Source organism: Bemisia tabaci, chromosome 6, assembly GCF_918797505.1.
Source record: "Bemisia tabaci chromosome 6, PGI_BMITA_v3".
Lineage (NCBI taxonomy): Eukaryota > Metazoa > Arthropoda > Insecta > Hemiptera > Aleyrodidae > Bemisia > Bemisia tabaci.
Genome location: NC_092798.1, coordinates 44,665,526 through 44,690,144, shown reverse-complemented (window position 1 = coordinate 44,690,144; position 24,619 = coordinate 44,665,526). Strand labels below are relative to the sequence as shown.

The following is a 24,619-nucleotide window of genomic DNA, read 5'->3' as shown; positions in this document are numbered from 1 at the left end:
AAGAAACATTAAAGAATGACACTTATGCTTAATTTGCGGGAGGCGCTAACTAAAAACTTAAATCCAAGCGCTTAAAAACGTCTTCATTCTTAAGTTTCAAAACTCACATTGATTGGTCGGTGAAAGTTCCTTGATAACTTTCAGGACTGGTGGTTTATTTGTCAATTCGTTCTGGAGGTCAGGAGCGTACGGGACTTTTTGTCTTTCATCTCTCTACACAAAGACATCAATTTTACGTGTGGGGATTTTCACACGATTTTCTAAATTGAACTGACGATCGATTGAATTCCATCCAATGTATCAAATATTTGTCTGGTTCGTACTACGGGTTTAACCTTAAAATTACGTTAAATTATTTTTTATGATCCGTCAAGTTTAACCCAATCTTCACGAGATTCCGTATTATTACTTTGGTTTTTTACGCTAATTTTTTCTATCAATAAAATTTTAAACTCACTTGCACGTTAATATATTAAATTTTCACCGGCTCGAAACTCCGGCATTCTCAGTGCGACACCTGTCGCTGTGAGTAGCGCTGAGGATGCCGGAGTTGCGAGCCGGCGAAACGCGTCCTCAATTAAATATTTTTACGTGCAAGTGAGTTTAAAATTTTACTTATCATTTATCTTGCACGGGTCTCCAAACGAATTTTTGAATTTTTTCTGTAGTTGAGAAAATGATGAATTCATCGGCCGGAAAGAAATGAAGAGCGGAGCAAATTTACGAGAAACTGGAACATTTAATATAGAGTATATTTGACTTAAAATATGTAAAAAATAACATGATTATCACTGTTAGTGGTTCAACCCCATTTTTGGAAAAGGCCCATCCTCTGGCAACGGCAGTTGGCGCCCCAGAGGTTACATCGGCAGGCGTTGTTCTGACAGCAGCCGTTAGGTCGGTAAGCACAGCTTCCCCCTCGCCTCACACAGTCTCGCCTGCGAACATCCACCATACAGTCAGTACAGAAATAAATATACTACGGCTCAAGCAAAATGGCATAACGATACCTGCACGTATTAAAATAAATCTGTCGTCCGTAAAAGGAAACATGCTCAGTATTTCTAAAAATACAACACTCATTTGGAAGCTCTTAAATAAGGGACATCACGATTTTTCCGAACTTCAAATTAAAAATAGTCCTACGACAATTGGACGTATTTCTGTTGTACGGAACTAAGAGCCAAATTGAGTTCCTTTTGAGTTTCCTTTCGAGCGACAGCTCGATGATTTTGAGATGATATACCGCAAGAAAAAATTACAACTGGTCACAGATCAAAGTCCTAGCATACATCCTTTCAGAAATTATTTCGATCGGGCGATTTTTTTATTTAAATTATTTGCGTGCAGTTCCTTGTAACACTAAAAAGTCTAAAACGTAGGATGCTTTAGATACGAATTTTAGTGAAGTTTTTGCTAAACTTATTTGACTTTCTCTTAATTTAGACTTTTCGTGAGGTGTCCACGATGTAATATATTGTTAAACGTGTGATGACTTGTGTAAAACAAAGTGTAATATATTTATGTCACTAAGAATTTGTACTCTGAAGATGGCGTGAGCCGAAAGGTAAAAAAATAGTAAACACAACACCTTGATTCTTATTCACATACAAATAAAATGGTGTTGTTGAAATTAAACCTTATGAATTTCAGTGAGTTTAGAAATTCAACGCGCCCGCTTCTACATGATTTAGGTAAATATTTTAATCCGCATATCAGAGAGATACCCCCCCCCCCCTCCCGGTGCCAATGTAATTCAATACCACTGGCATCAATGGTGTATTCGGCCGACACTTTTGGTGTTTTTTTATAATATGGTGTATAAATTGATATAATTTGATACATTTTACTTACTTTTGCTGTGCTGGGTGAAAGAATTTTTCTATTTCTAAATCTGGATAGTTATTGTAGAGCACATTACTGTCTGGAACAGAAATACACAATGAGACAATTAAATATCACGACTGATAATGATATTTATTCTCTTCAATTAACAAAGGACAAAAATAAATCTCTAGGTTCCCTGCCAGGTTGTATATTTTCACGGAACAAACATACAGAAACAGTTCAAAGTGATTAGCACTTTCCGGTTCTGTGATGCTAATTATCCGAACTTACCGTGTAATACACATACGGTTACGTGTGCAAAAAAGTTCAAAGAATCAGTGGCAGTTATGCAACATCCCTAATATATGCATTTTTACTTAAATTTTACGCATATTGGGTGAAATGGTTCATACTTCTTTGAACTTATTAGCTTACAGTAAAAACTGCGATAAATATCGGAAAGTTTTGTAAAAAGAGTATTCATCGCGAGTCATTATCTCATTTCAAGTGACATACGTACTCCTTTGCAAACTGAAAAAATTCTAGAGGACGCCGTAATGATTGCATTCTACTTCGTACATTTGCAACCACCCTAGACGTTTGAAATCATATTCCAGCGACGCGAAGAGCATTCTGAAGAAAACATCACCTCGTGAAATCATGGAAAATTTCGCATTGATAAAAAAAAACCGACTAAAACGATAGTGTATGCTTTCTATTATTTCCCGTATACTCGTGACGAATCACTAATTAGCGCATTTTTAGTGACATTGCACGTACTAAAGGATACCTACTTACCATATTTAAACTTCATTTTCTACTTAAAATGCTGCGCACGACTTTCATACTTCGCTGATCTGTTGCTAATGCATGATTTGTTTAATTTTTGGTTAGGAGAAAGTAACACATGAATTTACTTGTAACGATTCATAGCTCACTTACAGAGAGCTCTAAACTTTGAATTCTACTTAAAATTTCAAAGCTTAACAGCAAGAAGGACAAATTTGGTGGAATTTTGGTTTTAATTTCGAGAAAGTAAAAGTTCGTTAAGAAGGTACACTGAAAAAAAAGTAGCTTGGATCAAGCAAGATAATTCTTGAATTTGCCGCCAAGAATTTTCTTTATCTTGCTTTAAGCTGACTATTTCTTGATTCAAGAAAAATAATGCTTGGGTTAAGCAAAAAAGTAGCATATATTATAACCAGCAAAATTCTTGATTTAAGAATAAATACTTCTTGGCGGCAAATTTAAGATTCTTTTTTTTTCCAGTGTACTAGATTGGATTCCTCCTTGAAGGTGATATAGGGGTACTTGTCCCTCATAATAGGTAATTAGACCCCAGAAGGTCACCACGTGTTGGAATTGTTCCTTCTATTACGAGAATTTTTGGACCTATCCCTAGCTCCCATTTTGCAGAAAAATGCCAGTGTAATAAATATTGCTGAAGCGCATGATCATCTTTATCTTGCAATAACAGGTGGCCATTTAACATTTAAGTTCCATAACTTATTGCATTATGGAAGATTATTCTTAAAATTTGGTCCAATGAATTAGCTTATGTGTTTTCGATTTGAAGCATTTCACCAACGTGGGAAGATTGCATCTGCCTACTTAAATTGCCATCGTAATGGACCGAAATCAACTTCCATCAGATACCAATTACACGTGTATGTGTGATCTTGTGCATTCATCAACCTTGTCCTCCGATGATCTTGAACATGGCCCAGCAGTGCGTGTTGCTTTGGGAAATTTGAACCAGTTTCAAGTTCAAGAGGCTTTGATGAACTTAAACTTTCCAAACAGCGTAGATAGCTGCTCTTCGATTAAGCTAAACAACAGCATTTTTCAACCAAAAATATCATCGTGTGTCACTGACGATGACATGCCATGTTTCAGAAAGATCCAGAAAATAATTAGATGAAAGATATTTCAGCTCGTATCTGATTGAAAAATGTGATGCTAATACGATCATAAGTGAGGATGATCTTAACATTGTTCCTCCCTTCTCACGATTTCAAATTGGCGACAAACTCTTTGTTACTTTCATACTTTGCCAAACAAAACGTAACATGTGATTAACACTTGAAATCACTGAAATGATTATCTTGAGATTCGCTCTTAGTGAGCCATAGACCTCATTGATTAGGAAAAGGTCACTCCACTTTGGTTTCCTTCATTTTTTTCAATTGTTTTAATTGTATTTTTCTTTTGTTCTTGGTCATTTTAATTCTAGTTTTTGTTAAGTATTAAACACACCTGGAGCGTAATCGTGGATAGGTAGCATTTAATATGAAATTACCAAGTGCAATTTAGCAGATGACCTTTGATTCGATAGACACGGATGACGATTGAGCTACTTGTGCGAGTATCTATGTATAAAAGTTTGTTACGATTTTGCTAGGTCCATAATATTTTAGCGGCAATTTCCCCGAAATTTTCCGGTAATTTTTTGGCTAACTTGGTCTCCAAGACAAATTTTGACGTCCTCGATGGTTGTGTGATGCTAGCCGAAAATGAATTATTGAGTTCCTTTCACCATTTTTAACCTTCAATCAATTTAAAATTTTCAGGCAGTATTTGAATATTCAAAATGTTTTCTTGGTCTGTCAGCATCTTATCAATGATAATGTTTCACCCAGGACTAAGTAGGTCAACTTCAATGTTGCTTGCACAAAATGTGGTGTCTCTTTTTTTATGTAAGGTTTGCATTTTTTTCTTAGATAAGCTGCGAGACAAGACACCAATTTTTAATGACTTTTCAGTTCATTTCGTGTACATTTGGAATCAATTAGTGACATATTCAGTTATCTAAAGCGTGAACCCCATAAAATCCGATTGCTTGCGATATGACAGCCTACCGACGACTAGCACTTCATTGCCAGCGATCAATGTTACACTGTCTGCGATCATTGTCTCAGTTTTGGGCATGTTCACAACCGGAAGAAAAAATGACATATAATGCGTAGAAAAAATGGGGAGAGATATTCGTTTATTTAAGAAAAAGCCTTACATCTGTGTATGAGTATTGTAAAAGCAATTATTCTTCTATCTTCGCACAGCTCTTTCGTTCAAAAAAAATGGTCCAAGAGGGTAAACAATATACGGTATAAAATAAATGTTTAGTACATACTGCACTACTCGTCAGGACGTATTGACTATAACGTAGGATGTATTTAATGAAAAAAAAGAGGAAGAAATAAAATGTACACTATGATACATAATGGAGGTTCTATTCTATGCGTCGCGCCTTGGCGCACATTGTGTGCAAGTTCACGAACACGTATAAGTTGTTGCGTTTTCTCGTTTTGAAGGCACTTCAAAGTTTTCAAGCCTGAAATTAATCACGAAGAGTAGTAAACGAGAAACAAAAATTCGACACGCAATGTCGGTAAATAGTTTTGATTTGTTAATCGTCCTAACTTGATTACGAACAAAGAGGTAAATTTGCATAATCACAGTTCGGATTCATTTCGTGAATATTTCCTCGCGAAATATAGATTATATTGGCGTTACGGGACCAGCAAGTTCAATTTAGCAAAAATGAATTGCACTGGACTAAAACTAAGAAAATTACCGAATACTCATAGGGGAAAACTCTCACGCGTGTTTCTCACGGGTGAATGTGTTCTTGTAACCACTCTTCAAGGAGTGTTTATTTGAGTTCTCTACGAAATAAGCATTCTCGCAGAACTTACTGACCGGTCATTTGCTAATCATTGATCGTATTATATTCTAAATAAAACCACGTTTCTCAGTATGAAAAAGATGGTGTATACAGCATACACATAATAACGTAGATATCCGAGTTAAAATGGAAAACTCTAAGTCGCTTTCCGCACCGTAACACGATTTGCGTCCACCAATCTGGAAAGTGTCCGGCAACTATGCTGTGAGCCTTTCACGTATGATAACGAACCATTTGTATATACATTTCGATGCGGAAAATTGTACTGGGCGCGATTCACAAAGGAGGGACGCATTCTTTATACGCCGGGCTCAGCCCCTTCATCAGCTCGTCGTTCAAATTGCGGTTCTTGTATATTCTTATGGCTATACACATGGACGTAGTCAAAGCAATTTTCCGAAGGTGACCTGATCCTTTGATGAGCTTTCGTTTAAAAAGCTATGCTTAGCCATAAGAATTATGATCTATCAGCTATCTTCGAAATTTGCAGTTTTTCGCCAGTTAGACCATTTATTTTATCAAATTTAGGGACTTCATGATCAAATTTGACCATCTTCGGAACTAAATCCGGGCGTATTTCGTAATTTTTGAAAAAATCGGAATTTTTCTTGGAACTTTGGCAGATCGGAATATGTTTCTGGAAATCGGAATTATTTCGGAGTCTTTTGATTTAATAAAATGGCAGCACTGTGCTGTCTGTGTAACTTCCTTATAGCCCTTGTCCCACGATCAAATGAACTCATCAAATAGTCATCAAATGCAAGATGGCGACTGGTTTTCGCGCAAGTCTGCTATCAAAAGTTAGCGGGCCTTCAAATGTTCATGAACCCGCCATCTTGCATTTGCACACTGAGAAAAAACTATGGTTTATAAACCTATTAGAGGTAAATATGGAACACCTATAATAGTCGTAAATAAACTAATGATTCTCGGTCTGTGAACCATACTAAGGTCTCTGTACCTAATTGAGGTACCCCGTACCATAACTAAGGTATATGTGCTATTATTATATGTAGAGGTACTACTATTAGTGGTGTTCCATATTTACCTCTAATAGGTTTATAAGCCATAGTTTTTTCTCAGTGCAGTGTGTTAGTGATCATGGGACACGGGCTTAAGTGAGGCTGGACAATTTTTTTAAAACACGGTGCTATTTTGACTGTTGCAGCCGAGCTTGCGGGATACAACTTCGGGGTATGGCGGGTGTGGCCGTCGCTGAGCATCACGGAGCTGCGGGCGGGAAGCGCAGGGTTCGCGGTCTCGGACGATCAGCTGGCCTGGATCACTTCCCTCTTGTACCTGGGCTTCCTCCTCACGCCTTTCTTCTGCTCCTACCTGGTCGTTAGACTCGGACGCCGGACCATCCTCTACCTCACATCCGCTCTGCACACCGTCTCGTGGCTCCTCGTCGTCCTTGCTCAAAACCCCTACCACCTGTACATTGCTAACTTCTTCGGAGGCCTCGCTGGCGGGATTGGTAAGTAATGCACATAGACGGACTCCTCTACGTGTCGGTGGTATGTAAAAATTACGGTGCACTGGAAAAAAAAACACATTGTACATATCTAGGATCCAGACGCTTAAAGACGTCGACAAGAAAAATTACTCTTGATTCAATCAGAATCTAGCTTAAATCAAGAACCAAGCCTCATAATTTACGCGGATTTCGTTCCGATTGAATCAAGAGTATTTTTTCTTGTCAATGTTTTCAAGAGTCTGGACTCTAGATCCAATGTGGTTTTTTTTCCAGTGTGATAGGTCAAAATGTCCAAAAACAAAGGTCCAGTTTGGAAAAAAATGTCCAATAAGAAAAGTCCATGAGTAAATGACCAAGTATTAACTAGGAGACTGGGTTAATATCCTCGTGCTAACCGAGGAATTGATAAGAATCTGGCTACTTACATAGTACATATAGATTTTATTTGTGGGGAAGCTTTTTAGCCATTCGGGTATCATCAGCCTACACAACTACCTCCAGGAGCGAGAACTTTGTAAAAACGTGTTCCCAACTACGCAAATTCGACGGAGCATAGGGGAGAATTTCATGAGCCGCCCAGCGTCGTCCACAGCGCGCATGGTACACGACCCGCCTCTCATTATTACACTTCATCGAGCGTTGAGAGTTCACCAATTACTTCACACGACCAGTATGTAATTTTAAAGGTCAAAAGAAAATTTTTTTAAAAAAAAAAAAAAAAAAATTACACGATACACGAGTTTCTCCGTCAGGGAGCTCTCCCCGCAAGAAATCGTTCATCACCCGCCCGCCGAGAGAGCCGCGGCGCGTGCGCGGCGTGCTGCCAGCTTGAAACGCGCTCTAGCGCCTCCAAACCTAAGGGGCTACTTCACGCATTGCGCAATGCTTGAAGTATCCCTTAGGTTTGTAGGCGTCAGTTCACGCATTGCGCAATGCTTGAAGTATCCCCTTAGATTTGTAGGCGTCAGTGCGCGCTTCAAGCTGGCAGCACGTCGCGCCGCGCCGCAGCGTGCTATAAACTTGCCCACAATTAATTTATTGGTCAGTGCGTTAAAATGTAGAGCAATTAGACATCAAATTCGAAATTAGCGACTCAAAAGACATCAGTAACGAGACTTTCGTGATCCGTCGATTACTATCCGACTTGTTTCTTCCTATTCTTGAGTTTTGGACTATAGTGCGCTTCGGGCGGCGGCGCTCATGAAATTCTCCCTGTGCTAAATCAACGAAAATTACGTGCTATGGAGTGGATTTCGGACTTTCCAAAACAGGACTATTGTGAGTTCCGTACTAAACCCTTAAGACAGTCATCCACACGGTTGTCTTTCTTGCGTGAAACAGACCTATCGGTCCAAAGGGAAAGACTTTTATCAGCACCCCAAATTCTCAGTCCACTGACCCATATTTTCGCTCCCTATTACAGAAATGACGATGGTACCGGTACACAAAGGGAAAGACTTTCATCAGCACCCCTAATTTTTCTCAGTTCACTGACCCATATATTTTCGCTCCCTATTACAGAAATGACGATGGTACCCGGTATACAAAGGGAAAGACTTTTATTGGCACCCCGAATTCTCAGTTCACTGACCCATATTTCCGCTCCCTATTGCAGGAATGACGATGGTACCGGTATACAAAGGGAAAGACTTTCATCAGCACCCCAAATTCTCAGTTCACTGACCCATATTTCCGCTCCCTATTGCAGGAATGACGATGGTACCGGTATACAAAGGGAAAGACTTTCATCAGCACCCCAAATTCTCAGTTCACTGACCCATATTTCCGCTCCCTATTGCAGGAATGACGATGGTACCGGTATACAAAGGGAAAGACTTTCATCAGCACCCCAAATTCTCAGTTCACTGACCCATATTTCCGCTCCCTATTGCAGGAATGACGATGGTACCGGTATACAAAGGGAAAGACTTTCATCAGCACCCCAAATTCTCAGTTCACTGACCCATATTTCCGCTCCCTTTTACAGGAATGACGATGGTACCGGTTTACGTCTCCGAGATCTCATCCGTGAACATCCGCGGAGCTCTGATCGGCTCTTTCTTGGTGTTCATCAACCTGGGACAAGTGATGATGGTGAACATGGGGATCTGGCTCTCCTACCAGGAGGTGAATCTCTTCGGGCTGGGCGGCGCCAGCGTGGCCTTCGTCCTCCAGTTCGTCGTCCTCACGGAGTCGCCCTTCTACCTGCTGGCCTCCAAGCGGGAGGAAAAGGCCACCGAGGCCTACAAGAGGTTCCACGCCAGCTCCGGCGAGGACAAGATAGAGACCGAGGTCTCCGCGCTCAAGGCCGCCGTCGAGAAGGACATGGAGCACAAGTCCAGTTACATGGAGCTCCTCGCCTGCAAGAGGGCCTTCATCATCCTCGTTGTCGAGAGCTTCTTCCAGGTACACTGTGCAAGAGTCCTCACGCACACGGAGAAAAAATCGCAGTTATTCGACGGTTACCACGGTAATAATGTCACACGGGATTCCACGGTAGCGGAACCGTGAATATTGGTAATATTATTGATGAGCACATGCAGTGGCATAACCATGCTCATAATAGTATGTCTGTGCCCACAGTAATATTACGGTGAACACGGTCATATCACCGTGCTCATCGTTACAAGAATCTAAATCCACGGTTCTTCTATTGTGGAATCCCGTGTGACATTACTACCGCTGTAACGGTAAAATAACTGGTTTCTTTTTTTTCGGGGCACATTTTACTACGTTCATTACAGCTATTTGCCGTAGAGAGAAAAGAAGGTGTTTGCATCTTGAGGATTGTTTACCCCGTGACGTAGGTCGGTACAATCTGGCTGGCAAAATAAGGAATTCGAAAAATGATAAATGGACAGTAACGTCCGATTTTTTCTGCTTAAATCATCTCATAATACAATTTCAAACACTATGCATACAATGAATTTTGCCCAAAAAGTACACCATTTTCAAGAAAATCGTTGATGAAACACGCCCGTAACGATCTATACGTCATTAAAAAAATCCAAGAAGCCCGAGATGCAAACACCTCCTTTTTTTTCTTAATGGTAATTTGATAAAACAATGATATTCTGTTCCCATATAGACAGTAAAACTCCAAAAATGAGTATCTTGGTTGCGCTGTCTCAAAATCTCCGCTACTATTTCATTTCTTAAAAGAAGACCGAATAACCATCATGGCTTGATTTTCACAGATAAGTTCTACAGAGAGGAGAGAAATCATTGAAATTTTCAAAAAATGACGACCAGTAGTAGTTATTTCGGTAGAAAATAGAGTCCAAAAGGAAGTCTGCAACGCCGCCAACCGACAATACGTAATTCTGCAATTTCACCGTCGATATTGAATTTGAGATCGAGGAAAATTAATCCCTACTTTCGAATCAAAGACATGTGTATCAACCTAGCATTGAGACGTTTAAAAGCCACAAAAAATATCGCGTGAAATGCACAGCCCCGTTGCAGTTTTCGCACAACCCGGGAATCTTCAAAATAACGTGAAACGCAGCGTCTTAGCATTGAGTCGTATGAAAGTGGAACGCGCGGAAGAAAGGAAGAGAAGCGCACACACACTCGATCTCTTTCTAAAAAAGGGGGGGAGGGTAGCTCCACCAGCGGAAGTATGAATTTTTGGGGGAAAAGGGGCGAGGAGCCTTCCGCTGCTCCTCGAAGTGAAAAGTAGGTAGGGCACAGTGACAAAACGAACTACACTTCTTGACAATTTCGACGACACTTTTATTCTATACTTTCGATAGACTCATCACACTAAGAACAGAAAGAATCAGAACACCATCAGAACCACACTCGAAACTCTCTCAAACCTACACGCGGCTTCCGCGCGGAGTACGTTTAGACACGGCGCACTATGGTCCGAATAGCCGGTTTAAGCGGCATTAAATCAGATATGTATGTTTAAACCTCGCAACATGAGTTTTCAGGGGTTTTTAGGGTCGCTGAGTGCAAAAATGATAATATTCTTCAGGAAAACTCCATTTTTAACATTTTTATACTTTATATAACTGTGGTAATATTTTTTTCACAAACCTTAAATTGAGGCACACAGTTTAAGTCGACGCGGTGGAGCAGTTGACATTGCGTCTCCCTGGTCTCCTTGAGATCCCGGGTTCGATTCTCGGTAATTTTTTTTTTTTTTTTTATAAGTTTAAAAATTAATTTTACATTGGATGGATTGTAAGAAGCTAAAAGTAGAGCCTCGTCAAACACTACTATCAAGAGAACTTGAAAAAGACAGCTCAGGATAATACTTCTACGTTTCATGGCTCCAGAGGCCTACTTTCAAGTCCCACCGATCAGCCGTTTGAACTTGTTTTCGTCTGGCAAGCTAAACTGAAGCTTAAATATATCCATTTTGATAGATTATTTGTTTGAAACATGGGTAAACGTAAAAAAAAAAAAAGGTTACGGGACCTCAAAGTGGCTTCCTAAGACAATTTCATTGCTCGGGAGCCTTACTTTCAAGTCCCACCGATCAACCGTTTAGACTTGTTTTCGTCTGCCAAGCTAAACTTATGCTAACATATATCTACACTGATAGATTATATGTTTGAAACACTTAAAACTTCAAAAAAAAAAAAACTTTTACGGGGCCTCAAAGTAGCCTCCCGAGGCGATTCTTTGCTGTTCTTGAGCACAAGTTTCAATTGGTCCCGATCAACCCCATCAACTCGTATTATTCTGCCTGGGCAGATTTAGGCTCTAATGCATTCGATTTGCTAGAATATGACAATGGAACATGATAAAAGTCATCGTCAATGGCATATGATAGCTAATTGTTGTAAGTGATAAGAAACGCGAAAACGTCTTTTTCATGAGAAATAACTTGAGGCGATTGTGTGTGATTGATCTGCCACTCAGACTAAAAGGTAGTCTAGAGTCATGACAATAACTTCCGAGTAAAATTACGAGGTGCTCAGAGGTGCAAAGGATATTTTTTGGGTCCTACTTTTGCGAATTTATTGAAAAAAGTGACTATGTCTAAGGGTTAATCTAGAGCATTAGATATGATGAAAAAGAACAGTTTCAGCATGAAACATCTTAAACTTATCTTATATTTTGTGAATCAAGAGCCCAAACACTTTCAGGTACGGTGAAACGACGAAAACAAGCCCTTAAACACAGCACTGCCGCTCGGTAACTGGAATCGCACTCATAAAGTGCTCCGCGCGCCGCACTTCCCAGGCTTGTCACATCTTTATTAGTGCTTTAATCGAAGTGAAATTTTACAGGAGTCTTCTCTACAGTATGTACTATCGATCTACCGCTTAAAATCTAACTTTTTCCAAACTTCACTTTTTCGATTTATTGCCGCTTAAACCGGCTATTCGGACCATAGTGCGGCGTGGCGGGCCGATTCGCGGCCTGGCCAGGATGGCTGGTGAGCTAAGACGAGACTGATTTCAGAGATTTTCTGAAAATTGCGAGTAGCGTGGCTTTAGCTTCCCTTCTCTCCTGCGGCCCAGTCCTCCGGGCCAATCAGGGCCTTACACGGGACTCTGATTTTCCGGGCTGACTGCGTTCACATGGGAACCGAGGAGCTAAGACTCTGCATGACATCATTTTTTCTCATCCTTGCAATTTTCAGCTGAGCTGTTGTCTGGACAGGAAACACAGAGCACCGTTTCTAACCGCGATGCTTGTTTTTCCCATGCAGGCAGCAACCCAGACTCTGCGTCTTAGCAATATGGTTTTATAGGTGATTGAGTCTACTCAGCGACCCTTCCCCAACTTTTTAGTGGATTCTACCGCTCGAATCCATTGCAAAAGTCACAAAAAATATCGCGCGACCCGCACAAACGAAATGCCGTTTTCGCGCCCCTAGTAGGAATCTTCAAAATAACGTAAAATACAGCGTCCTATCATTGAACCGTAAGAAAGTCACAAAAAATATCGCGCCAATCGCACAACGGGATTACCGTTTCCGCACCCCTGGGAGTCTTCAAAATTACGTAAAATACAGCGTCCTATCAATGAGCCGCACGAAGGTCACAAAAATATCGCGCGAACCGCACAACCGAAATGCCGTTTTCGCATCCTAGTACACTGAGAAAAAACTATGGTTTATAAACCTATTAGAGGTAAATATGGAACACCTATAATAGTCGTAAATAAACTAATAATTCTCGGTCTGTGAACCATACTATGGTCTCTGTACCTAATTAAGGTACAGAGACCATAACTAAGGTATATGTGCTATTATTATATGTAGAGGTACTACTATTAGTGGTGTTCCATATTTACCACTAATAGGTTTATAAGCCATAGCTTTTTCTCAGTGTAGGAATCTCCCGAAATCACGTAAAATACAGCGTCCTAGCGTTAGTCGTTCGAAAGTCACAAAAAATATCGCGCGAACCGCACAACGAGATACCGTTTTCGCACAATCCGGAGGATTTGGTTTCTACTTTTCGTTGGACAAGTTGCATTCAACAGTTGGATGGAAAGTGTGAATTGGGCTTTAATCTAGGTTGGTTTTTGTTGCAGAACCTAGGCGGCGCAAACAGCATGCTGGCGTTCGGGGTGATCTCGCTGCCGAAGACGGAGCTGTTCCTGACGCCGCATCAGACGATCCTGATCTGCGTCATCAGCGGGACGTTCTTCAACTGCATCAGCTCGTCCATCGTCGACTCGGTCGGGCGGAAGCCGCTGCTCGTCATCTCGGTCGGCATGTGCTCCGTCTTCACCGGCGGCCTCTGCGTCTACTTCTTCCTCGTCGAGGAGCTCCAGGTGGACTCCCTCGAGTACGAGTACATCCCCCACCTCCTCTTGATCGGCTTCATAGCCAGCTACACGAGCGGCTTCGCTATCAGCAGGTAATTAGAGTGAGAGCCAACGATGGATCAGTCTAGAGTACCTGTATAGGGAGAGTACCGACAGATCTGAAACTCCGAAAGTCCATCAGGCCTTCACCGGTGCCTCCGCGAATAAAGTTAGGGCCCAAAAGGGCAGCCAACCTATGAATTTCAATTATCCAGAGCGATCTACTGATACTATTGTTACGAACCGTCCTTTATTATGCACGTGTTTGACTCAGTTTTTGCATAAATTTACTCAATTTCGTGGAGGAATGCTCATTTCTGTACATTCTTAGCCATCTTCGTTAGAATTGGAATCTGCAGACTGGCAGTGAAATTTTGTGCGTTAGAAGTTGGTTAGAAGGGTGGCTGCACTTTTGGGCCCTAAGCCCTCCATGAAGCGATCTGTCGGTACTCTCCCTATACAGGTACTCTAGATCAGTCACGCTGGACACATGATCGGGCTTTGGTCCTTGATTCACGCAGATTAGCTAAAAATATGAGATCAAATAAACTGCATCTTTTTACGTTCAATAATATGCCGCAATCACACGCTGAATGTGGGGGCTGCATGTGGCTTGAATGTGGACGGAATTCAGCAACGATTTTCAGCGGCCATCGGATAATGTCAGATTTTTCTGAACTATTCGAATAGATTTGATACACATCTGGATGAAAATAACTCGAATTCGCAAAATTTCAGCTATTGAGCGATGACTGTTGACTTCCATATTCCGTTGCAAAATTCAGTGTAAGATTCCGGCATAACCGAGATATCGCCCTTTGAAAAGTCGGGTTTTTGACGTCATCCACCGCGGTAGTGACACCCTTGATTTCTTCCTCTTTCGTTCGAGCAGTGATGAAGAGGGCGAAACGCAAAACTTTAAAGACTTTGAACATAAACAAACTCAAGGAACAAACGGATTTGCGATTCGAGTATCTTCTAAGAAGAACGCACTCGGCGCCTCCGCGCCGAAACGCTGGAGAGAATCTCTCCAGATTAGGCGGTCAGTCAGTTCACCACAGTTTGTTTGTGTTTAGTGTCGTTGAAGTTTTGCGTTGTGCCTCCTTGCGGTTTTGGACTGATCTCATTATTTTTAGCTAATTTACAAGAATCAAGCATTAAAAAACACGATTCTGCGACCAGCGCAACTGATCCATTCTGCCAACTGAGGAGACGCCGATTTCGTTTGCGGTGTTTTAAAACCCATGACCCTCCCACCCCCATTTTATTATATCAAAGGAGAAAAACCAACGTTTTTTCTTGAAATTACCACGAAATACTCTGCATACGGGGAGGAATAGTCGGAGAAATTTTCAGAAAATAACATTGAGAATTTTTACTGTTAAAAAATAAAATGGGTAACACAAAACAATTTTCTTTTCAGACACGCCGAAAAGCTTGACCTAGAATTTTATTTTCTCAGCTCAAAACATGACACCCCGTGTCATATCAAGTTAGATTCCAGGTCGACCTGTTCGGTGTGTTCGAGAGAAAAGTGTCATGTATTACCAATCAATTTCTTCGAAAAAATCTAGAAAATTGACTTTCGAAATCTCCGACGCATACATTTTTCCTTGTTTCCGAGATATTTTCTATGAAAAATTAACCCCGAGTTAATTCTCATTTGAGGGCTCCAGCAGGTAGACAGCAGGCGGATTGGCCAATCAGAGACGACTCGTAACTAGGTAGGAAGTGGCCCGCAATAGGAACATTTCTGTCAAACGGAACTATGTGCATTATGACTTGAGCTCTGTTACACATACATTCTTGTGGGTCTCAGGGCTCATGTCTTCTTTCTACTACTTCAAATAGCCCACAAGGGCTAATCCCACGCTTTAAGTCCCATCCCCCCTCCGTCCCTACTGAACCAGTCCCAGGCAACCATTGCTTGAGACCATCAAACTCGGGTCGCCTGGCCGGGAATCGAACCCGGGACCTCCCGATCATAGAGCAAGCGCTACAACCACTACACCATAGGAGGCCGACACACATAGCACATAGATGCACATAGTTCCGTTTGACAGAAATACGTCCGATTTACATTGAGGCGTTCTCTTTGCTATTGATATTTGGATTACATTTTGCAATACGGAACCACTATTTCTGGCCCATTTTAGAAACAACATACATGCAATTGGTTTCCCTATGCAGATATGTGCTTTTATCGAAAAGCCAAAAAAATGTAATTCATTTCTAGTTTACTAATGATACGATATTGATTTTCAGATCGCTGATCATCGGCGAGTTCTTCCCGACCAACACTCGGACCCACGCGGGACTCACGTCGACGTTCTGTTTCGCGACGGCCGGCTTCGTCGTGACCCTTTCCTTCCTCCACGTCGTCCGACTCATCGGACTCTACTTCATGTTCTTCCTCTTCTTCCTCGTCAACTTCACCAATTTCTGGTTCTCCTTGTTCTTCTTCGTCGAAACCAAAGGAAAGAACCTGTTCGAGATTCAAGAGTACCTGAAAAGTCTGTGATTCCTACGCCCTGGAATACAACGCACACACTGAGATAACAAGTTCGGTAGTAAGGACTGAATGGGCCTGTTGCATGCAAGAGATACAGCCACGCGAATAGACTTTTTAGTGGTTAAATGACACGAAAATTACGATGGTCACATTAAAAAAGTCTAAAATACACTCCTTACTGCGCAATTTGCGTTGTTAGGAACGCGCTTTTTCAAATTTCCCGCGTCCGGGGGCAGTTTTCTAATCACCGGAAACGAGCAAACGGCGGGCTCGGTGATTTCCGGAAGATGCCGAGTCGTTGTTGTTATTTTTCCTTCAGTTTGTTTACAAACCCAACGTGATCTCTTATAGTGGTCCATATACGCTTTATGCGCTAACCAAATCGATCGACTTTTAAATATTCAACGCAAACCTCCTACATTTCATTTCACAATATCACGAGCTCCGATTTTTAGGTTATGTTGTCAGTTTTAGTTGACCGGAAATAGCCGCGAGTTGCCGTTAATTGTTTCCGTTAGAAAACTGCCCCCAGACGCGGGAAATTTGAAAAAGCGCGTTCCTAACAACGCAAATTGCGCAGTAAGGAGTGTATTTCAGACTTTTTCAATTTGACCATCGTAATTTTCGTGTCATTTAACCTCTGAAAAGTCTATTTGCACGGCTGTATCTCTTGCATGCAACAGGCCCATTGCGGTTCATGTTGAACACCGAAATTGTTTGGCTTCAATAACCAAAAGTTTCGGCCACAGAACTGAATCGTGGTAATTTGAACCCAGGTTCGGTTTCTGTGACCGAAAACTTCGATTGCCAGAACCTTGAAAGTTCAGCGTCCAATAAAGCCGAGCTTTTTCCTCCGTGTTACGTTCTTTGAAAAGGAACCAAACGCATAAGCATGCATGTTAAAACGCCTATGCGCAGGGGAAAACGAGGGGTAGATAAGCCGTTTAGAACGTACGTCCAAGAGCTTATTGGCTGCTTTTCGATGAACACTTTTCATAACGATCCTCCAAAATTCACGTAACGCTTTGGAAAGTGAACTCAGCAGAGCGGTACGTAGTATAATGCGTATTTCTTTTTGAGAGGTGCCTTGATATCTCAGGCCATTTACAACTTGATAAACATTGACGAAAATGAGATTATTCGAAAACTACGCAACATGAGGAAGTTTGTGAATGAATCAGCGAATTATTAAAAGCAAATCCACATAATTTGCGGCATTTAAACCGAGATGTAAAAAAAGAGGTACGGGTTAAGTCCCAACTTGGACATTTCCAATTTACTTTAGCAGACCCCTGTACCCCGATAAAATAGGCCATTAACTCAAATTTTCTCGTACTTCTCCAACTTGAGTTGCGTGCTACCAAAAGCAATTGAAAACGCCCTTATCATCTAAAAAATTGGGGAAGCACCACATTTTCAGGGGACAACTCCTAACAATTTTTTTTTATAGAGAACATGTCATTTTCCAAGTCCAATTTACATTTTTCTACCGCACTCGTCAAGTTTTGTTTCACCCAAAGTGAAAGTCTCGACTTAAGTGACTGATGAATGCACCGATTATGGAAACTATGAAAGAAGGGAACGAGCGATCAGAGACAGGGATGGGGAATTTTCAAGGAAGCGTTCAGCGTGCAGTTATGGAACGTTAAGGAGAGGAGAGAGTGCGTATGTGACCATTACACTGCTTCTATAATTTACAGGATAAGCGGCCAAAATCAAATGAATTTTAATCATTTGAAGATAAAGTTTATTTAGCTACATTATAATGATTGGAGAATTGTATTTGCCTCAAAAGTTAAATCCAGGAAGACTGTCTGTCACTTTCATAACACATTACTGTTAACTTATTGAGATACATCAAAGTACCCTCTAAACATAGTTTTTCACAAAATCGAGCGGAAATTCTAAAGTTCCAAAAATTTCATCGACATATATGTTCGGTAAATGGAAGAAGTTAGGGATGGAATAATACGCCTGATTAGAACTTTTACAGATAACGAAACGCTCAGGTGCTGTCAGCATATTCATAGGGCAATCAAATGAGTTGTTCCGTCTGTTGTTTTTAAGGAGTACTTTATTTCTGTAGAACACTGTATCATGCTGTGTATTTCTGCAAAGACTTACAAATTAGGAAAATTGTGTTTGCTCAGTGCATCGTAAATGTTGACGATATCAACGTGAAACAGAAACAATCATTAGTGAGTATTAGGAATTTAGGAATGTCAGATCTTCAACTAATTACTGCTAAAGTTAACGTTTTTCATACTTACAAGGGAAATATTACCAGGAAGAGAAAGGAAGAAAATATACATTTTTGCTGATGTACAAATGTAAATTACTACCAGATGAAGAAGACGTTAGTGTTTTTATTATTATTTTAACTTATGCTGGTTCTTTAGAGCATTTAATGCAATAATAAGAGCCTACATGTACACCATGCAGGCAAATAATTGGAAAAAGAAGGGGTTGTTCATATGGGACGATTGAGTGACGTTTCTCGAGTTGGTGAAATTAGAATTCATAGGAGAGTTCTCAACGGGAGTATTTTATTTACAATTAAAAAAAGATAATAAAGAACAAAATGAATATGTTGAATTACGTTCTCAGATAAACTCAGACATATAATGTCATCTAAACATATTTGAGATATAATTTTAAACTTATCTGACTCTGATTAAGAGATTTACCTATAAAAAACCATTCTTCCTCGAGGATGTTCTTTTATGATTATTTTATTTTAATGCAGATTTGCATGTATTTTTGTGTTGTAATTTAAAAATTGTTCCTTTCACTAACTCTGTAAATATCTCATTGTACAAAGAAGTATAAATTATTATTATCCGTTTCGTATGATGAGTTGTATTTGAAATCCACTGTCAAGATCCTCTTCACGAAGCTGTGCAGTTTTTCTGTGCCACCCCTAATTATTTCACTTGTTTAGTCAAGTTTCGTGGTGAAACCGTAACGCGTATTCAACGCAGTATCGACACATTACCGTTCCTTTATTTCACACTACCTAAATGCTAATTAAATACTGAGGTGGAAAAACTAATTTTACTGACAAAGCCAGTATTAACACTCAGCAATAAAAGCATTCACATAGTGTACAAAATAGTAATTAATTTTTACAGATCTGTTAGATTCTGACGAAAATTGAGTGAGGGCAAAACCAGCACATTTTATTTTAGGATAGTTGGAGCCATCCCTTATGTGTGCATTTTAAATGCTTTCCTCGCTCAATTACCTTTGAAACGTGTGTTTGGAACACGATTTACAATTAAAAGGATCATATGCAAGAATTTTGAAAGGAAAAAATAAAAGGAAACAAGCTGCTGGTTCCAACACTACTGTGTTGGAGAGCTCGCCTTTGGGAAACTAATAACAACTATTAATGCTTTTTTCTAAAATTGTATACGTATTAAATGAATCTTTACCCAATTATCAGAGGTTACATGCCGATGCAAAATGTTATGACGTAATTTCATAAGTCATCACATTTCAATAAATAAAGAGAAATAAAGAGAGAGAAATGGAATTATCTTTTATGAATGTGATTTTGCGGCAAATGTTGCAATGGCTATTTTTGCCATCGCATTTTTGTTTCTGGCTTTCATCGTTGATAAGCTTTTTCTTAACTTGTCAACAATGTAATGAAACCATATGATTTAATTTTAATTTTTTTTTTTTTTTAGATCAAGTCGCCAACTTGAATTAAGGTTATACTTTGTTAAGCTGGCAGTCTGAAATTCTGAATTTTTATCGGCACAGAGTTCAAAGAAACTATAATTGAGCACGGGTCGGAGGAACGTTTCTGCCATAATTCTTACACAATACTTATGGTATACACTAAGAGCGGAAAAGGAACTCACTTGAATTTTAGCGTGGAGCTCGAAAGACCACTTCAAGTCTTTGTATGCGAGTGGCTCAATGGAGCACATCACGCCTTTGTATGTATGCGGTGGCTCAATGGAGCACCTCGCGCACTATAAATAGCACGGAGCTCGAAAGAGCACTTCATGCATCTGTATTTTAAGGTTAAAACGAACTCTAAAGAAACTCAATGCGAGGCTCAAACGAACTCTCAAGCATTCTTAATGCGAGGCTCAAACGAACTCCCAAGCATTCTTAATGCGAGGGGCTCAAACGAATCCTAAAGCATTCTTAATATGAGGTTTAAACAAACTCTGAAAGGATCCCGATGCGAGTCTCAACCGAGCTCTCAAGCATGCAATTATTTTGAGGTTAATTAACCTTCTATGGTACCAATAACGGCAATCTTAAGGATTATCCATTAATTATGCGCAAATCTCAATCTTAGTCTTAGTAACTTAAAATTAATTGAACAAATTATTAAATCACGTCGAGGTCACCATGTTTTTTATTTTAAGAAATAATAACAATTGCAAGTACAACTGCACACAAAAACTGCATTGAAAAGATAAGAGGATGATAACATACAATTAGGTAATTTGCTATAAAACCATAGCAACATGCTATGATATACTCGGCCACTGGAAAGTGCTGCTCTCTAGTGTAGCAAACGAGGAACAATTAATCCTCAGTTGAATGAGGGAACGGAAATGTTCGACGGAGGAAAACTGTAACCCGCGAAAATTCAACTTTTAGACCTTGAAATCAATGGGATTTTGGCCGTTCCTCCGACGGCAACGAGAACCATCCATTTGTCGCCACGGACACTACCAATGCTAAAAGAAATCGATCGCAAAGAGCTCTCCCGAGTGGGCGAGCTCAAAAAATAGAAAGAAACAAGTGGAAAGAAAAAATCCGAGTCTTCTGTGTCTATAATACGCAAACGTACGCCTAAAATCCTTCCAACGTTTTCCTTCCTCTAATTCAACATACGTGATGGATATTCAGGTTTACTGTTAGAAATTGGAAATTGAGAAAGGGTGAACATTAAATTTGAATTATTTTTAAAAATGAGAATATTTTAAGTCTACTTCACTATTAGGATATATTTGCAAATAAAATACGGTGCATGGCAAGGTTACAATAAAGAACTTGAAGGGAGGGGTATGATCACGACAGACCTCCTGACCGAGATTTGTGACTGCGCATACTTTTCTCCCTCATTTTGCAATCGATATTATACACAAAAAGGGATGAATTGGAGTTATAAAAGATAATCAGAGAGCAGCCTCAACATCATTTTGAAATCAACGCAAGTGCATTGTGACGAAACAATCTCCCCTCCCTCTCGATTTAGATTCTCATGGTAATTATGACTTGATGAAATACTTTTCATGGCAAATAAAAGGGGAAGTAAAAAAAAGGGGGAGGAGTAGGAAAAAAATAGATGATCACTTGCGGTAAGTCCGACTTCAACAACTGAATTTGAAAGGTTTCAACTTAAACCCGGTGCAATTCCAAAAATATTATGAAAACTTTTCGTAGCGAGTGAGTAACTATTTAACAACACCCCAATTAAATCTGCGAAATTGAGTATTCCATCTCTGCAAAACTAGATATAAAAGGTAAAATCAAGACTGCGTCTCGCATAATAGTAGAGGTGTTTTTTGTTTATTTTAAAGCGGTGCTTAAGAGACTACAGTCAAAAACATTTGACGGATGAATGATTTAGTAATAGACATTCGTCTGAATTTTTTCTGAAAACAACCTCAAAAATAATAGGGATACATTAAATTTATGGAATTATTAGTCGTCGTTTTAAATTTCAGATAATTTTTGAACCAAAAAATGAAGAGGGCGTTAAGGGGATGGAAATGCACAAAGGTGCTCATTCGCATTTTTGTAGTTATAAAAAAGCAGGATTGGAGTTGGAAAATTACGTGCGCCGAACTTTCTGTCAAAGTCAAAGTTTCGACATAAACTGGGATTTAGGCTTGGACGTTCCTTATCAGCATTTTCATTAAAAGTAATTCCATCTATATGGTAAGTATGATCAGAAATGTTTACGGGAGATAATCACACAAAAATTTCTCAACATAATTCTCATTAGGTGCATTTAATCGTAAATCAAAAATTCACAAAAAGCAGAAACTATTTTCTGAAAAGCATGGGCAATATTACGTTGAATTCAATTGCTTTCACTAAAAAATTTGTGAGGAAGGAATTTCTTGATTAGTGATTGATCAATTTTACTTTTCCCGTGCGATACTCAAAATTATTGGTAATTTTCTCCTCCTTTATTTAAGAGAATCACTGTTGTTGAGAACTGCGATGTTTCCACATTGCATATTCTAATTTATTATGAGATTACCTTTGAATTTTATTACAGCTGGGGGCGTGAAATTCCTTTGCCAATAGAACTGCACGTTTGAGTTTCCTTTTTTCTTAATTATGGTAACGACAGGCACCACATAGAATTCACACCCTCCGAAAAATTCGAGTTTTTAGCGATTACTGGTCTACCAGAATTTTACTCTGGATATTCCCGTATATCCTGCTATTTAGAAAAAAAAAAAAAATCGTGATTTTTTGCACGATTGAATTGACACTTTCTCAGTCATGACAGTTCCCTCTCGGTACATTTTTTATCAAAATCACGGAAGCGGTAAAAATGAGATATATAAGTAAGGAGAGAGGTAAAAATGACCGTCACATGGAAACAAGATACATTTTAGGGAGAACAACGAGAAATGTTCAAGCTGGTAGGGACTAGGATGTTTTGGATACTAATAGAATCAGGTATTTCAACAATTTACTTACGGATTTATAAGAGATTATTTGTCAAAACCGAGTCTCCAAATTTTAAATTAAAAGAGCCCATCTTTCAAAACGCATACTGTACCGTGCAGGAGTTTTTGAATTGTCATTCTTTGTTTTCTGATTATTTTTTTTTTGTAATTCAACTTGTATTAAGCCGTTTTATCATTCAGTATCATCATTAATATAATAATTTCTAATAAATAAATGAATAAATGAAATGAACACTTGTTTGATGAAAAAAATCGGAATAATTAATGAAATGAATCAAATATATGAAAAATTCTTGAGGCACTCAGAGTTGCCTGATGACATCGAATTTTATGATATTTTCCACGGTTACAGATGGTAGACACCCTGTAGGTATGTGCACGAGTGTGCTTGACAAATAAAACTCGGTACTAATCTATCTATCTATTTCACAGCCGATGGTACGTCGCGTCTAGCACTGAGAAAAAACTATGGCTTATAAACCTATTAGAGGTAAATATGGAACACCACTAATAGTAGTACCTCTACATATAATAATAGCACATATACCTTAGTTATGGTCTCTGTACCTTAATTAGGTACAGAGACCTTAGTATGGTTCACAGACCGAGAATCATTAGTTTATTTACGACTATTATAGGTGTTCCATATTTACCTCTAATAGGTTTATAAACCATAGTTTTTTCTCAGTGAGCGGCGTCTCCGGCGTGTCTGTCCTCATATGCAGGATCTCAATTTCTCTTTCCTCTTGACTTCTATTTCTCCTGAAACCATGTCCATCTATTTCTTATTCTCATTTATTTTGGTCTCTGTCCTCCAAACTTCTATAATTTTTCTGTTGTAAGTCTTCTGCATTTGCATTGTCACTTACTTAATAAAGATACTACTACGAATAAGTCGCTCTCATAGCGCTTCTGTGCGCTCTGCGACACCCAACCGCCACTGATAGCGATCCTGCCAGGGCTCCTCCGGCGGATGCATCTCCTCATTTCCTGCCTTATTCCCTCAATCCACGATTTGGCAGGGCGTCCTCTACGCTTTCTGCCGGGGGGACCTGATCCAGAACTTTCTTAGGCAACCCATCATCTGGCATACTTAATGAAGATACGGACACCAAAATAAAAAAATAATAAAAAAAACAATTAATTTTTTTTTTTAAAAAAAAGAGTAATAAAACAAATAAAAAAAAACAATTAAAAAATAAAAACATTTTTAATAAAACAAATATAATAGAAAAAAATGATTTAAAAAAAGAAAAAAATCTGTCTTCTTGACGCGCCAACATGAAAAACCGATAAGTTGAGCTGTAGGTGGACTCACCGTCATCTTGATACGCCATGGACCTGGCGAAGCTGGCGGGAATGGTTGAGGCAATGATAACGAGAATAAAGCAACAGAAGTGGGCTAAACTCTTCATGGTGGGAGCTGCTCCGCCTTGCCGGCTGAATTCTCGACGGATCGCACGAGGCAGGAGGACGCCGAGCGCCGCGACGACAGACCTTCCCGTTCCCGGAGGAAAGGCACCGGCTCACTCCCGGATCCCGACGGGGAACGACTCGCGGAAGCGCGGAACTGCGAAGAGCTCGGGAGTCAAGCTGCAAGTCGGCCGAAACTGTTGAGCGGAAACTGGGTCCTGTGCAGACGGAAGCTGAGCGCGGAAGAC

The 24,619-nt window shown here is 39.8% G+C and overlaps 2 protein-coding genes across 2 annotated transcripts in view; one reads left to right on the top strand and one right to left on the bottom strand.

The window, feature by feature from the left end:
• LOC109042891 (facilitated trehalose transporter Tret1) overlaps positions 1 to 19,128 on the top strand; it is a 38,609-nt gene extending 19,481 nt beyond the window's left edge. Inside the window, exons 2-5 of the mRNA XM_019059862.2 lie at positions 6,681 to 6,989; positions 8,977 to 9,395; positions 13,491 to 13,819; positions 16,032 to 19,128. Of these exons, the coding sequence (XP_018915407.2) occupies positions 6,681 to 6,989; positions 8,977 to 9,395; positions 13,491 to 13,819; positions 16,032 to 16,287 (1,313 nt within the window). The 3' untranslated portion in view covers positions 16,288 to 19,128. The remainder of the gene's footprint in view (positions 1 to 6,680; positions 6,990 to 8,976; positions 9,396 to 13,490; positions 13,820 to 16,031) is intronic.
• On the bottom strand, positions 720 to 24,614 carry LOC109042893 (U8-agatoxin-Ao1a). Its single transcript, XM_072301574.1, has 3 exons — positions 24,277 to 24,614; positions 1,855 to 1,924; positions 720 to 938 (listed from the first exon to the last, which is right to left on the bottom strand). The coding sequence occupies exons 1-3, from the start codon at positions 24,371 to 24,373 to the stop codon at positions 803 to 805; spliced, it is 303 nt and encodes a 100-aa protein (XP_072157675.1). The 5' UTR covers positions 24,374 to 24,614; the 3' UTR covers positions 720 to 802.
• Between the last annotated feature and the right edge of the window lie 5 nt (positions 24,615 to 24,619).

Coding starts and splice junctions, on each gene's coding strand:
- LOC109042893 (XM_072301574.1), bottom strand. CDS start 24,373: ATGAAGAGTTTAGCCCACTTCTGTTGCTTTATTCTCGTTATCATTGCC. Junction 1,925..24,276: donor CATGGCGTATCAAGATGACG/GTGAGTCCACCT, acceptor TTTCTGTTCCAG/ACAGTAATGTGCTCTACAAT. Junction 939..1,854: donor TTTCACCCAGCACAGCAAAA/GTAAGTAAAATG, acceptor GGATGTTCGCAG/GCGAGACTGTGTGAGGCGAG.